Consider the following 14,066-nt stretch of genomic DNA (forward strand, 5'->3'; position numbering starts at 1 on the left):
AAATAATCCCGTCCACACGAAAAGGCAGAAATGAAGGAAAACGCTGCTAGGAACATGCCAAAGCAGCAGGTGGCGCTATATTCCTAATTTCATCTGGAGAAAAGTCAAGCAAGACAAAGATTGAGCTATTTGACTACAATGGCAAAAGGTATGTTTGGAGGAATAAAGATGAGGCTTTCAAACCTAAAAACACTGTACCAATTGTTCAGCATGGCGGTGGTAGCATCACGCTCTGGCGCTGTTTTGCTTGTACTGGTACACCGCACAAAGTGAATGCAATGGTGAAGAAGGACTAATCTCCAAATTCTTCAGCTTCAACTCAAATCAGCAGCTAGATGGTTTGACACTTTAGTCTACAGGACAATGATCTCAAACACACATCAAATCTGTTTTTGGAATGAATAATGGCCTTCCCAAAGCCCCGATGTCAACCCAATTGAAAATTTGTGGACTACGCTTGAAAGCCGGGTCTGTGCCAGGAAACCAACCAGTTCAAACGAACTCTACCAATCCTGCCAAGAAGAGTGCTCAAATATCCAGCCAGAATTTCACCAGAAGCTTGGTGATGGCTACCAGTGTGGTCAAAGTCTAACTTGCAAAGCGACGTGGATTAGAGAAAATCTAAAATAATTTCAAACCATTTCTTTTTAAGACATTAAAGATGTATGCTGTGCAACCTCAAAATTACGGCACCATTCTAGCCCATGATGAGTGCATTTAAACTTTTGATGATAACCCTATATGTCAGCAGTGTGGTAGATGTTTCTCTCAGACTATTCTTGATATGCTAATGTTTGCATGTTTTTTTATTTTCTTTTTTTAAAATATGTATTTGCTGGTGATATCACAGTTCAGTACAGGGTGAGTGTCATTTTAAGTACTTGGAAGCGTCAATAAATGGCAGAGTGCATAAGCATTGAATAATAAAATCACAATCAATTTCATCTCAGTTGCAGTTCAAGCGATGCGTTAGCAAGCAGCAATCAAGGTTACCGGTGATTTAAGCAACAGCGAGTCTTCACATTGGTCCATTTTTAGCAAGGTTTCAATGTTGTTAGTGCAAGAATGAGTGACCCTGTTAGAATACTCTGCATCATACTAACTTATAGCTTTAATTTAGAAAACTAAACCGATGCTTCTTACATATTATTTTCCATACTTTTGTAATCAAACTCTTATTTTCCTTTAATCTGTAGCAAAACTACGCTTTCCACACTTTTGTATCACGGGGGACAAAAGCTTTGAAAGCTCATGTCTAGCTGCCTCTGCCTCGCTCCCTTGGTTAATTAGTTAAAGAAACAGAAATGAAAACAAGGGAGAGAAGAGAGCGAGGGGGGAGAGGAGGAAGGGGTGTACGGTGAAATAAATTTACATTTAAAGCTGAGAAGGTAGGAGGCCAAAAACAAAGAAAAAAAAAAAAACAGGGTTTGTAACAGAGAAGCACAGAACACCAGAGTCCTAAACGGGTGAGGTGGAAAGTGCGGAGGTGGGCCGTTCTTGCTGGCGGCTGGGCTTCCTGTTGCGACAGGGCAATTCGGGATCGCTCAGACAGAAGGGGTGAGAAAGAGGAAGAGGAGGAAAAGGAGGAAGAAGAGACAGGAAAGCCAGCGTTACTGTCCTACAGAAGAAAAGGAGGGGAAAAAAACAGATGAAGTGGAGGAATGGAAGGGAGGGAAGTGAGATGATGAAGAGATGGAGAGACAGCAGACGTTAATATAGCTTTAATATTAATGCTGGACACTCACATGCAGGCGCATTAATAATGCATTTCTAGAAATGTAAATGTTATTATTCATCGTATCAGCTGCAGACGGCGATTTCTCGCGCTCTTGTTTCGCCAGCGAACCGCCGGCCTTACGTGTGGCGGGCGTGCGAGTGACAACGCCTTCGCTGGAATTAGAATATCAGAGCGTTTTGTGTCTGTGGCTTCGGCAAGTTCATCCTAATTAAAGATCTCGTGTGTTCACGCTTGTTAACAGCTGCTGCTGTGAGGAGAACACCCAACCTGTGCATACTAATTCAGGCGCACACCTCTCATTAAGAAATCGTCCTTTTTAAAATTTCTCAGCAGCTACGTATGAATGAGCAGCGAGCGGGATACGCGTGAGGAAAATGACCGCCTTCCCGTGCGAGCAGCTGCTGCGGTGTTGCATTCAGAGAGGGAAAGCGAAGCTGGCGTTTACAGAAATGTGACCAAAATGATGAAAAATGTGTCAGTTTGAAATCAGATCAGCTTTCGCTCTTTATTATTTTGTTGCCCGGGGTGATTTGTCAGCGGCATCTGTTTTAAAAGAACAGTTTGACATTGGTGGGATATACGCTTTGTTCACTTTGTGGTTCCAAGTTAAATTAGAAGATCAATACCACTCTCATATTAGTCTGCTTAATATAAAAACTGCAGCCAGAGCGTGGCTGGATTAAATTAACTAACAACACAATGAGAGAGGTATCCATCACACTTCATGCCCAAAATGTCAAACTGTCCTTTTGATGATTTGAAATTGTTGATGTTGTCTGGGATACTTAAAAGGCCCAATCATTTTGCCTTGTGGAGAAGAAATTTAACATTTTCTATTAATCAATTTCAGAAGCTTTTTATGGAAATGAGCCTTTTAAGTGTAATGGTTATATGTTCACCAATTTCCTCAATGATTGATTGAACCAACTACTCAAGGCTTACCATCAGTGGTTCCATGGTCTGACATGGATAAGGAATCTACTGTACCTGGAGTGAGCCAAGTCAACCAACATTTTTGTTTTTTTTAGTAGGAAAGAAGTTTGTTTCTACAGCTGATAAACACAACTTATCAGTTTCCATGTGTGCTAACTGTTTTATTATTTTTCATTTAGAAAAAAAAAAAAACAGTCCATCAGTGAGAGGATTAAAGTTTTACTTACATTGCTGGCTGGGGTCTGATTCTGTTGTCATCTTGACATAATTGGTGGGCAGCAACCCTGTTACCCCGTTGGCTTCTCCTTTCCACCAGTCGGGGTTGGTCTTGTCGAGGATGTTGATCAGCTGACCCTTGGAGAAACTCAGCTCGTCCTGATTGGCAGCCGTGTAGTCATACATTGCAATAACTTGGCATACTGAGGGAACAGAGTTGACATATGAAGCTTAATCTGTAGCTGTAGATTTGTAGAATGACCCAATGAGGGCCAGTGTATAAAAAACAGAACTAAGAAAGCCTTAAAGACACCAAGATAACATTAAAAGAAGGTGAAAATAGTAAAATGGTTTTCCTTGAGCACCAAACATTTAAAAATACTGGCAGCCTCCAGTCTTAAGCCTCAGCCTCATAGTAGATGCATCTCTGTGGTATCAATTTGAAAATCCTCTGTGGTTTTTTTTTTTTAGAAAATTTGACCTCTTATCTTGACCTTGAGGTCGAGGTTACTGAGATTTCTAGTAGATGCATCTATGATCTGAATTTCAAAATCCTAGTTCTTGCATTCACAAACTCGGGTATTCACGCTGCCCACCCGGCTGGGCAACAACAACACATAGCTTTAATATTAATCAGCCTTTTACGGCTGAGAGGTTCAATGACCTTTATTTTGGCTCATTCTACCATTTTATTTCTGCATATTTATTTATTTAGCCACAGACATTCATGCGCGGACATGCACCAGCATGTGCATGGCAAACACAAGCGCAAACACTTTCCTCTCAATTACTATTCATTTATTATTTATTTAGCATATTTAGCCACAGGCCAGTCCCAACAGTCACCTCAAGAGGAGTTCGTGCTGGATTTTGGTCATTTTTAAGGCAGAGCCCTAGAATGCTATATGGCACTGCCAGGAACACTGGCTGCGTAGCCTGTTTGAGCTAATGCTTGCAGGCTGTCATTGGCAGGCATCTGTTTGGAGGACTAAAATTGTCTGTGACTCATTTCTCCTAAATGCTATTGATATAATTAATGGCAAATACTGCCTTGTCTATTTGCACTACCTGGGCACATCTCATGTAAACATATTTGCACTTGTGTGCAATTCCACGTCACTGCATTCATTTTTGAGTTGCTGTTGGTGATTCATTGTGTGGACTCCTAAAACTAAAAACATCGCCATCTGCTTCTGCTGCTTCTATGATCGGTGCTAAATGCTGAATGTTAGCAGGCTGAGAGAGGAACCATGGTAAAGTCTGTGTCTGCTAAATATCAGCATGACAGAATAAGTAGAGGGTGCTCCAATGTAAATGACTAAATAACAGAAATGACACTGAGAGATTATGTTCTGTCAGCTAAAATTTGAGACAGGAATTTATGATTAATGAGCATTTTCACCAAATTAGTTTCAAAGTCATAGACATAAAAGCTTTCCAGCAGTTACTGTCATGGTTGTTCAAGTAATTTCGACCTGCATCTCTCAGCTAAATATACAGATTTAAAAATGTAAATACAAACCTGACTAAAACAAGATCAGTTCTATCTCCAAAAGTTGATTCTGTTCATCAAATGTATTATGCAGTCATTATGCAAATGTACTGTTTATAAGATTGGGGAAACCTGCAGTCAGCTGAGACTGAAGAAGTCACTTGGATGAGTGACGAAACGTTTCTCCCAGAAAACGCTACGTCCAGACGAACAGAATCAACTTTTGGAGATTTATTTTCCTGGATGATTGAGAATGCATCAAGACAAGATCAGTTATAGTAAATCAAATGCTGTGTTTGCCGTGTGTCAGCATTCACCTGGCAGAGGAGAGGGGGAGGACTTGCTACTGGAGGGACCCAGGAGCTTAACGTGAGAGGAATGAAACCAGCCTCTCTGACGCTTTTTCCCCCGAGCCTGGAGGGGAGAGAAGAGCCAGTGAGAGTGAATCAATCTTCTGCTGGATCGTTTCTGAATCCTAAATCGAAACATTAATTGATGAATAGATTTTTTTGACAGGCAGAGTTTTGAACCTTGAGAACGCTCCCTCATGATGGGAATGTACATTCACTCTATGAAGCAAACTAAAGCTCAGCTGAAGTCTCTGAAACAGCCGCAGTATTGCAAGCTGCAGAGGGTAATGCACAGATTGACAAAGCTGTGGAAATCCTCTGTTCTCGGACACTCTTACTCATATTGACTTATTGTCTGAATGTACTAACAGCAAATATGACTTCTGCTGTCGCACTCTGAGCTTCAACTCAAACTACAGCTGCAGCCTCAGCACGAAAACAGGCAGAGAGAGATGACCCTTCACTTTGATGACCTTTGTAGACGACAGCACTGTTATTACTCCTGTAACCTTCCCGCCCACCCCTCATCAGCTCTCTATTGGTCTGACATGTCAGCAGATACAAACTCATCCTTATAGTTGAATGCTCCTGCATCCTGACCTCTCACTGCTGCACATGAACAGCTTTATAGTCAGCACTGTTAATACTCTTTTAACCTCTCATCAGATCTCCACTGATTGGACACATCAGCACGTGCTCCTACTTCCAATGCACTCGTGGTGGATTAAATTAAACAAGGATATGCCACTCATTTTCCATTATACCTTAATTTGTTGATTGCTTTTTGCCATTTGACTGATTAACTAGTGTATTAAAACATCCATAGTGATAATGTCTTCATTTTGTTTGCTCATTTTGTCTGTCTATCCAAAACCAAAAGTTCAATTTACTCTCACTAAAAGGACTGAACAAATCTCAGGCGTTTTTTCCTTACAGGACCACCTTAATATTTAAGGAAATATCCACATATTTGCACTGTAATTTCCTCCACAATCATTCTGCTTCGCGTCTAATGGCGAGTTTTCAATGACATTTTGTTAATAAAGCTTTTCTTTCTCGTCGCCATATAATCCAGTAGGTGTCACATTAAAATGTTCTAAATTCCTTTCACAGAGAGGCAGAAATGTGTCATTTGCAACCGGGAGGTGGATTTAGGAGACTAATGACTCATTAATTGTGCTTACTCGGCGCTCGGCAGTGCGATTGACCTTCTGCACTTGCAGCCAAAGTAAAAATTTCTAGCTGAAATCATAATTTTTCTGATGTTAACAGTTTCAATTTATCCATGGCTCTTTAAAAAAGAAAAATGAAAAAAATATAGTATAGCTTACTTGCAGTTCCCCGAGCCACCAGCCGGTGGAGTTCTTGACCAGGACCACGATCAGTTGCCCCGGAGACAGGCGAAGCTGATGCATCGTTGAGGTCCCAGTGGTGGTGACTGCCTGCGCAACCTCTGTTGACCAACCAGAAAAAGCCAACAGTGAATTTCGATCATTTAAATGTCAAGAGAATAACAGTATGAGTCATCAAACACCGACTGAGTGTTCATTCTCACCAGGTTTCTTGGTTGGACCTCCAGGTTTTGATGCCTAAAGTTAACAAATGAAATGTAAAGCAGAAATAATGTAATAATTTAATTTGGCTTTTTTTTTTTCCACATTAACTCAGCTTGACTCACCTCTGGCAGTTCTACAGGTCGGACATAGTTGGAGGGAAAGAGCCCTGTCTGGTCCCCAATACATCCTCGCCACCACTCTCCTTCTTTCTCCAACACCAAAACAACATCCCCCTCGACAAATGTCAAGTCCCCCACCTCTGGGCTCTCATATGTATACAAGGCCACGTATTCTGGTAAGGACAACAATAGTACCAGTTAGGAAACCTTCGCTGACTTTAACTAGACACCTTATTTTCCACAGATAAACTACTCTTACCTTCTAGTTGAACTGAATCAGATGTGTCCAACGCATCCACACTATGATGGGAAAAAACACATGGTGAAGCAAGTCTTTCAGTTGTTAAAGGTTTTACACAAAAGGGATGTGCGTCTTCTTACTCTGTATTGCCAGCCGTCTCCAAAGCGACGTAACTTTTGGGGAACCATCCCTGCATCCCGTTGATCTGCCCCAGCCACCAATCTTCCCTCTGCTGCAGCACGCTGATGATGTCTCCCTGCGAGAAGCTGAGCAGTGTGGTGATGACGTCTGTCGCCGAACCGCCTGAAAGGCTGAGGTGGGTTTCTGAAGTGGCTGACCATGACGAGAGGGCCCGAGCGAGCAGAGGAACGGAGGACTGAGGAGTGTGATCAAAGGAACAGCAATCTGTCACCATGGGTACATCTAAGAAATCAATCACTAGACGCTCCCCTCCCCTGGACTTGCAACACAGCTAATTTCACCTTTGGACCATGGGACATGACCTACAAACGCTAGAACTGCCAACACTGATGTCATCAGACATCTGTATTTATGTGTGTGACCCACAGAGAGTCAGAGAGAAGAACTCCCATCGGAGAAAAGCTATAAATATACAACTGTGCTGCTTCTGAAGATGTGTGTTGATGTCAGCAGACCTATTTCTGATCATGCCACAGTCTAGATATACACTACTATAATAACACAGATGAACTAAGAAGGGAAACATGAAGATTAAATGATCTCATGAACTTTTTTCAGTAACAGAGTGATAACTTTTAGCCATGACGTGAATGTGCTCTTTTGGTTGAATCAACCAGCAACTACAGGGCGGATGTGCCACCATGGTGACTCCTGTTTTTGTGTGGAGATTGAGAGGTGTGGATCCAGGCGCAGACAATGATGCAGGAGAGAGTGCTCAAACTTAAAATGAGCCTTTATTGTGGCTGTAAGAATTACTACAAAACCACTAACAAAACCTAAACTGGGGACAGCTACACAGACCCTCCGACAAAGAACAGAGGCAACCACACACTAAGGCTGTAATCCAATTCAGGGTCTGCAGCCTTAAAGGCCGCATTTTAAGGCCGATTATGTCACAGCGACGCGACGAAGGCTGTCCCAATTTGAAGGCTGCTCGAAATGCGGCCCTCAAATGCGTCCTTCATTTCCCTGAATTGTAAGGATGTGGCGGTGTAGACTTCGTGGCCCAACATATCCCAGAATGCATAGCGCGGCGGTGGGTGTGGATAATTTTGCTGAAAAAAATCTGCGGATGAGGGGCGCCCGAAGAGTGCACTTTAAGTAAGTACTGAATATTCATCCATCCATCCATCCATGTCACTTATTTATGTGCAAATGTTTACTAACGAAGATCATTAAAAATTACTGTTGGCCACATGTCGGCAAAGTTATGTGACAATAGTGACGTTTGTACTAACTTGGTTTTAAAGCCTTTACTTTAAAATATACGCCGTTCAATAGCTGACCTTAATCTTACAGAGAATGATCAAAGCTCATGTAGAAACAAACAAACAAATGAACATAAGATTTTCTCCTTCATTTCTGTCAAACAATGCTTTATGAAACGTTTCTAGCTGTTAGTATCATGGTTGCTGGGCAGCGCGACGGAGGCTAGACCGTCGCATTTCACAAGCCTTGCACTTCCGGCCTTAGCGGTCTTTAAGTACGCGGCCCTTGAGGATCGTTGAGACTGCGTACTTTAAGGCTGCAGACCCTGAATTGGGATACAGCCTTTATATACACACAAGGTAACAAGGAAATTGCACACAGGAGGGAGACACAGCTGAACCTAATTAGACAAGACAACGGGAAAGCATAACCCAAAACACTGAACACCAGACGGGGGACTCTCCAAAGTAAAACAGGAAATGCAAAACAGAAAGCCACAATTCCCAGAATAAAACTTCAACCGAACACACAAAACACTGGGTTGCAGACCCAGGACTGTGAGCGTTTTTTTAAACTATAACAACCATTACATCAACATTTTGATTTATCCAATACTGTGATTTAGTACCAGATACTTATTAAGAAATATTACCGTGCCCCATAAGCTTAAATTGCACTTTGAGCTTACTGGTAATTGGCCGGTTTTACAGGTAAGTCCATAATTTGCTGGATAAAAACACATTTTATAGTTTTACCTTTGCACACCAGAACAGGGATTTTAAATGAAACAATTAATACATGACTGAAGTGCAGGCTTTCAGCTTTAATTTGAGGGGTTTTACGAATATTTTGTGCAAACTGTTGACAAACTACAGCCATTTTTAATACCCACTCCCCTACAAACTAACACCAATTTAAATTTAAGATTGTTTTAATACTTGTTTGTGATCAGTGACTGCTTGAAAACCCACAAACATCATGTTTCCTCCCTCTATATAGTCTACTGGGTCTTTGCTGCAGCCACCATCAGCTACTGCTTATTTGCCTTCAGTTTTATCTTCAGTAACTGAAAAGCATGCTCTGGGTTGTTTTTGCAGTATGCTTTGGGTCATTATCCATTTGCCCCGTAAAGTGCCATCTGATTGGTTTTACAACATATGACTGAATCTCAGCAGACAGTACAGCAGTCACACCATCAATAAACACCAGTGACCCAGTTTCACTGGCAAACACACCCATGCTATAACATTGCTTCCCCTATGTTTGACAGACAATGTGGTATGCAGAGGATCACGAGCTGACATTTTCAGCCAAATGATGGCTTCCCCAACCTGCTCTGACTTGCTTTTTGGACCTTATATCTAACTTGTACATGTAATTGCAATGCAAACTGATAAAATCTGAACTGAATCAACTTTATCTGTTATTCTCTGCTTCATTTGTCTTGAAATAACAAGAGAAAAGGCCTCACCTGGCCACGAAACTGCTTGCCAGTCAACTGTCCACTTATTGAGAAAATGGGTCGGTATACAAAAAGTCTGCAATTCCCTAAACAGCTCATGCAAATTATTTTCTTTTTGAAGCTTTTGAATTCAAGCTGAAAGTCTGCATTTCACATAGAGCAAAAACTATAAAAACTGTCTCACAAATTATGGATATAACTGTATCTTGCTAACATGCTAAACTGGAAAACTTCTGGAAAACTAAAGACTTTTTTTAAACAAAGGCAAAAATGAAACAGGGCTTCATTTTTGCTGCTGAAGTAGGTCACAGTAAAGTTTACCTGCTCATTATAAAGAATAAGGAGTCATCTAGCCAGGAAATAAAAGTAAACAACAGTCAGGCTCTACCTGTGAAGCATCAGATTGGACAGGAAGAGGGCTGTCACCTTTTTCCACCACATCGGGGTGTCTGGGTAAAACAAGAGGGACAAACCATTAGGGAAGGATCCAAGAAAAGAATAAAAACAACCTGACAGTGCTATGGCATAAATTACAACGACCCAGGTGGCTGTTACAGACTTTCAGTCAGCAGAAAAAAAGACCCAGACAGTTCTATCTTTAGTGCAGAGGAGCTAAAAGCCTAGAAACAATCTCAATCTGCTCCTCCTGTTTCATGTTACCTTGTGTTTAGTGGTGGTGGCAGACAGGACATTTTTCCAGGTGAAGTGGGACCACTTTGAGTCGAGGCAGGGGTCAGACATTTCTCAGCGTAACTCTGGGGGAACCAGCCCCTGTTTCCGCGGTAACTTCCGCACAACCAGCCAGGCTCACCGACCGTGTGCTCATCCACCTGCATCACGGAAAACGCAGTTCACTTGCAGTCAGTCCTTCGCAGCGAGGGGATCAAGATAAACGTTTTGTTTCCCTACTGCAGTAATCAGGAGCAATTACGACTGCACAGCAACACAAGTAGTGTGTTTAGACACCCATCACTCACACACACACACACGCATCAAGGCAGCTCAGTGGTGTGTGATCAGTCCTTAATTCTTTGATAAATTAACACTTTCAGAATTGATGCTTCTTGAGGAAATGTGGATAACGGGGATAATTGATTGAGCTTTAACTCCATCAGTGATTACTTAAAATCAAAATATAATTATAGATTTTTAACCAGGGGTGCAGTGGTTAGTGCTGCTGCCTCACTGTGAGAAGGTCCTGTGTTTGAATGCAGCCTGGGACCTTTCTGTGTGGTGTCTGCATGGCGACTGTGGTTAGTCTGCCTTCCTCCCACAGTCCAAAGACATGAGTGGGATTAGGTTAACTGGTGATTCTCAACTGACTGTAAGTATGAATGCTTGTTAGCCTCTCTGTGTTAGTCCTGTGACAGATTGGTGACGTTTCTAGGGTGTACCCTGCCTCTTGCCCTCTAGCAGCTGGGACAGGGTCTGGCTGGATAAGCCAATGGATGGATTATTAACCAAGCCAAGGGTGAAAGTCTTTCTGTATTTCTTATTCCAAAAAGTAGGCCAACACCAAAGCCCAAAAGAAAAATAGCAAAAAAAAAAAGAAAAAAAAAAAAAAAAAAAAAAAAAATCACAGCTTGAAGCTGAGTTAACCTCATATTCTAGAACAGAAATCCACACGCTGACAATTTGGAATCGTGGCAAATGTGCCAACGCTGGCAGCTGTGCCAACGCTGGCAGCTGTACTTGACCGCTGTGTCACCTTTGATAAATCGAGCCACTGAACTGGACCGTGCTTGTGGTGTTGCTGCCATTTTTTGCATTTTTTTAAATGGACTGTAATGAAATTATCTAACGAGTCTGACACTGAGCCTAAAAAGCCAACAGATCAGGTCCCACAAAAACTAATTGATAATCAAAAGCAACAAGATTTTGAGTAATACATATTAAATACATTCGAATATCCTGCGTGTTTGCAGCGCGGGTGTGTGCTTCGTACCTCTATGAAACAGTCTGCGTCTATACTCAGCTCATCTGCGTTGCGAGCAACAAAGGAGTACAGGGCTCTATAGGTGGTTAGCTTGGGTGCCAACTGCTGCCCCATTTCCTGCTCTTCTTTCCTCCTCTTCTCCTCCTCAACCTCTTTCCGTCTCTTCTCCTCTTCGGCCTCCCTCCTCTTCTTCTCCGCCTCTGCCTCCTCCTCCTCTCTCCTTCTTCTCTCCTCTTCTTGTGCTTTCTCCTGGGCTGCCCGGTGGCGAGCCTGCGCCTCTCTCTCTTCCTCTTCCCTCTGTCTGGCCCTCTGCTCCTCCAGAAGCCTCCTCTGCCGTGCCTCCTCTTCCTCTCTCTCCCTCTTCTCTTGTTCCCTCCGCTCCTGCTCTCTCTTTTCTTGCTCCAGCTTTGCCTGTCTGTGGGAAGTAAATGCAGCTTAATAAAGTCACATTATGTCTACGCAAGAGTAATACAGACAAACCCTGAGATTCACCTGGCTGCCTCTTCTTCTTCCTCTCTCCTCCTCCTTTCTCTCTCCTCCTCCTCGCGGCGTCTCTGGAGCTCCCTCAATTTCTCCTCTTTGACTCTGTGCAGGTCGTCTAGAACAGCCTGCTGCCTCACCTGCTTCTCCCTCAGCTCCTGACGCCGTCACAGAATGTGCAACACAAGGAGACATGTAAATATCCGTCTAAGACCTTTGTTCTTATCAGCCTTAAAAGTCTGAAAGAACCACAACACAACAGCTTCTCTATACGATGCACTTAGCATGACAAGTTAAACATTGTTTTGCCATTTATGATTTCTCATAAACAGCAGCAACATTCACAGAAACACGCAGGCATGCTGTATGTGTATGTGTATATTTTTTCTCTTTCTAACACAGAAGTTGTGCAGGTTAGACATTCTGTGTGCGTGCGTTTTACCCTCAGGGTGCATCCTGTTTACACAGAAAACACAGACTAGAACAAATCCCACAGAGAGAAACAACAGCGAAGGAAGAAGGCATGGTACCAACAAAAACCTCCATTTAAAAATTATTCAAAAGAGCGGGAAAAGATGAACGAGCAGATCAAATCATTGCGGGATGCAAAGGAAAGGAGATTTAAGATTGTTGCTTGAAGGGGGGGGGGGGGGGGGGGGGGGGGGGGGATGTACAGAGAGGGAGATAAAGTGACAGAGAAAGAGGGTTAACCTTGATGAGAAGGAAGAGCTGGCTGAGGCAGGCCAGCAGAGACAAAAGGCCTCGGAGGACACAATCGTCCATATCCCCGAGCTATGGAAATAACAGTGTGACGATGGGTGAGGAGAGCAAAGGAGAAAAGTGTGTCACAAAGGAACGGGCAGAGACAACAAAAATAAAAAGTAAGAAGACACATCCAGGTAGCAGGGAGAAGAAGAAGACAAAAGAGAAAGAGAAGAGGCCAGGGGTTAAAAGCTTTAAAAGCTGCTTAAGAAATAAACAAACCAAGAGACAGAGACCAAGAGAAAGGGAGAGCAGGTGTTTTAGTGCTCCAGTTATTAACATTAGACTGATGATAAGACTCTGAGAGGACGTCATTCACAGCTATCACATTATCAGGCTGTTTGATAACAAACGTAGACTTCAGAGACTGTATGTGTGCAAAAATAGTTTAAGTTTCCATTGCCCAAGGGGTGAAACTCTAGAGCTATTGTGACCAGTTGAACAAGATTTCACAGCAAGTTGAAAACGCCCTGTTTTTGTGCTATTTAATATCAAGCCAGAGCTGTGGGACAAAAACATCAGTATGCTTTTGCTTCATTTAACATCAGTGCAATCCATCTTAAAGCAATTTTACCTCATTTTGCTGCACGATTATATTCACTACTATGAAACTTCTCTTGCAAAATATGTTGACGCTAAATAAAGTCTGGGTATGAAAAACCCAACTTTAGCCTTAAAGTTCTATAATTTATGGGTGATATCAGAAGCTATGTTCATTTTTCCCCCTACAACTTGGGTCTGAATGAGTCTGTAGTGGCCTGAACCAAACACTGACCTTAAGCTCCTTATTGTACTGCTCCATCTGCGTCAGTTTGTCTGTCGTTTCCCTTTCCAGGATGTCAAGCTGGTCCTTCAGCCTCCGGCAGTTTACAGTCTTCTCCGTCACAGTCCCGGTCAGGGAGGTCAAAGTCACAGCTACAAAGATCAAAGGTCGGAGACATGTCAGACCAGCGGCCAGTGACTAATCTGTCTGTGTGACGTGAGAGGAGGCATTTGTCACCCACACGGGAGTTTGTTGAGGCTGATGTTTTGCAGCTTCTCACACAGTCTCTGTTGTTCTGGAACCAGCTGTGAGAGCTTCCTCTGCCACTCCTGCGACCGACCGAGAGGAGAGCGCGTAAAAACACACATGCAGAAAGATGACAGGGCGGAAAACAGAGAGAAACATTTCTGTTAACCTCAAACTCGAGCTGAAGCGCGTTAATCTCTGCAACGCGGGTGTCCCTCTTCTGATTGACGAGGTCCAGCTCAGCCTTCTGAATCCGCCTCTTGCTCTGAGCGTCGCGGAGACGGTCTGAGATCTGCTTGTGCATGTTCCCCTGTGAGACCAGGTAAAAGATATCATGGTGCACCCATGCTTTGATTAGCACT

The 14,066-nt window shown here is 42.8% G+C and overlaps 1 protein-coding gene across 5 annotated transcripts in view; it reads right to left on the bottom strand.

The window, feature by feature from the left end:
• Positions 1–14,066, bottom strand: part of itsn2a (intersectin 2a) — a 45,885-nt gene that overhangs the window by 5,755 nt on the left and 26,064 nt on the right. For 2 of the 5 annotated variants that reach the window (XM_085131946.1, XM_085131947.1), the window contains exons 14-29: positions 13,874–14,014; positions 13,700–13,787; positions 13,471–13,610; positions 12,645–12,725; positions 11,946–12,091; positions 11,463–11,868; positions 10,178–10,347; positions 9,906–9,966; positions 6,786–7,021; positions 6,664–6,704; positions 6,408–6,577; positions 6,285–6,318; positions 6,061–6,182; positions 4,697–4,793; positions 2,899–3,090; positions 2,681–2,725 (exon numbers count right to left, since the gene is read on the bottom strand). In XM_085131946.1, coding sequence (XP_084988072.1) covers positions 2,681–2,725; positions 2,899–3,090; positions 4,697–4,793; positions 6,061–6,182; positions 6,285–6,318; positions 6,408–6,577; positions 6,664–6,704; positions 6,786–7,021; positions 9,906–9,966; positions 10,178–10,347; positions 11,463–11,868; positions 11,946–12,091; positions 12,645–12,725; positions 13,471–13,610; positions 13,700–13,787; positions 13,874–14,014 — 2,170 coding nt within the window. The remainder of the gene's footprint in view (positions 1–2,680; positions 2,726–2,898; positions 3,091–4,696; positions 4,794–6,060; positions 6,183–6,284; positions 6,319–6,407; positions 6,578–6,663; positions 6,705–6,785; positions 7,022–9,905; positions 9,967–10,177; positions 10,348–11,462; positions 11,869–11,945; positions 12,092–12,644; positions 12,726–13,470; positions 13,611–13,699; positions 13,788–13,873; positions 14,015–14,066) is intronic. The other 3 variants (XM_085131950.1, XM_085131949.1, XM_085131951.1) reach the window with 3 other exon arrangements.

Source organism: Neolamprologus multifasciatus, chromosome 15 (genome assembly GCF_963576455.1).
Source record: "Neolamprologus multifasciatus chromosome 15, fNeoMul1.2, whole genome shotgun sequence".
NCBI classification, from domain to species: domain Eukaryota; kingdom Metazoa; phylum Chordata; class Actinopteri; order Cichliformes; family Cichlidae; genus Neolamprologus; species Neolamprologus multifasciatus.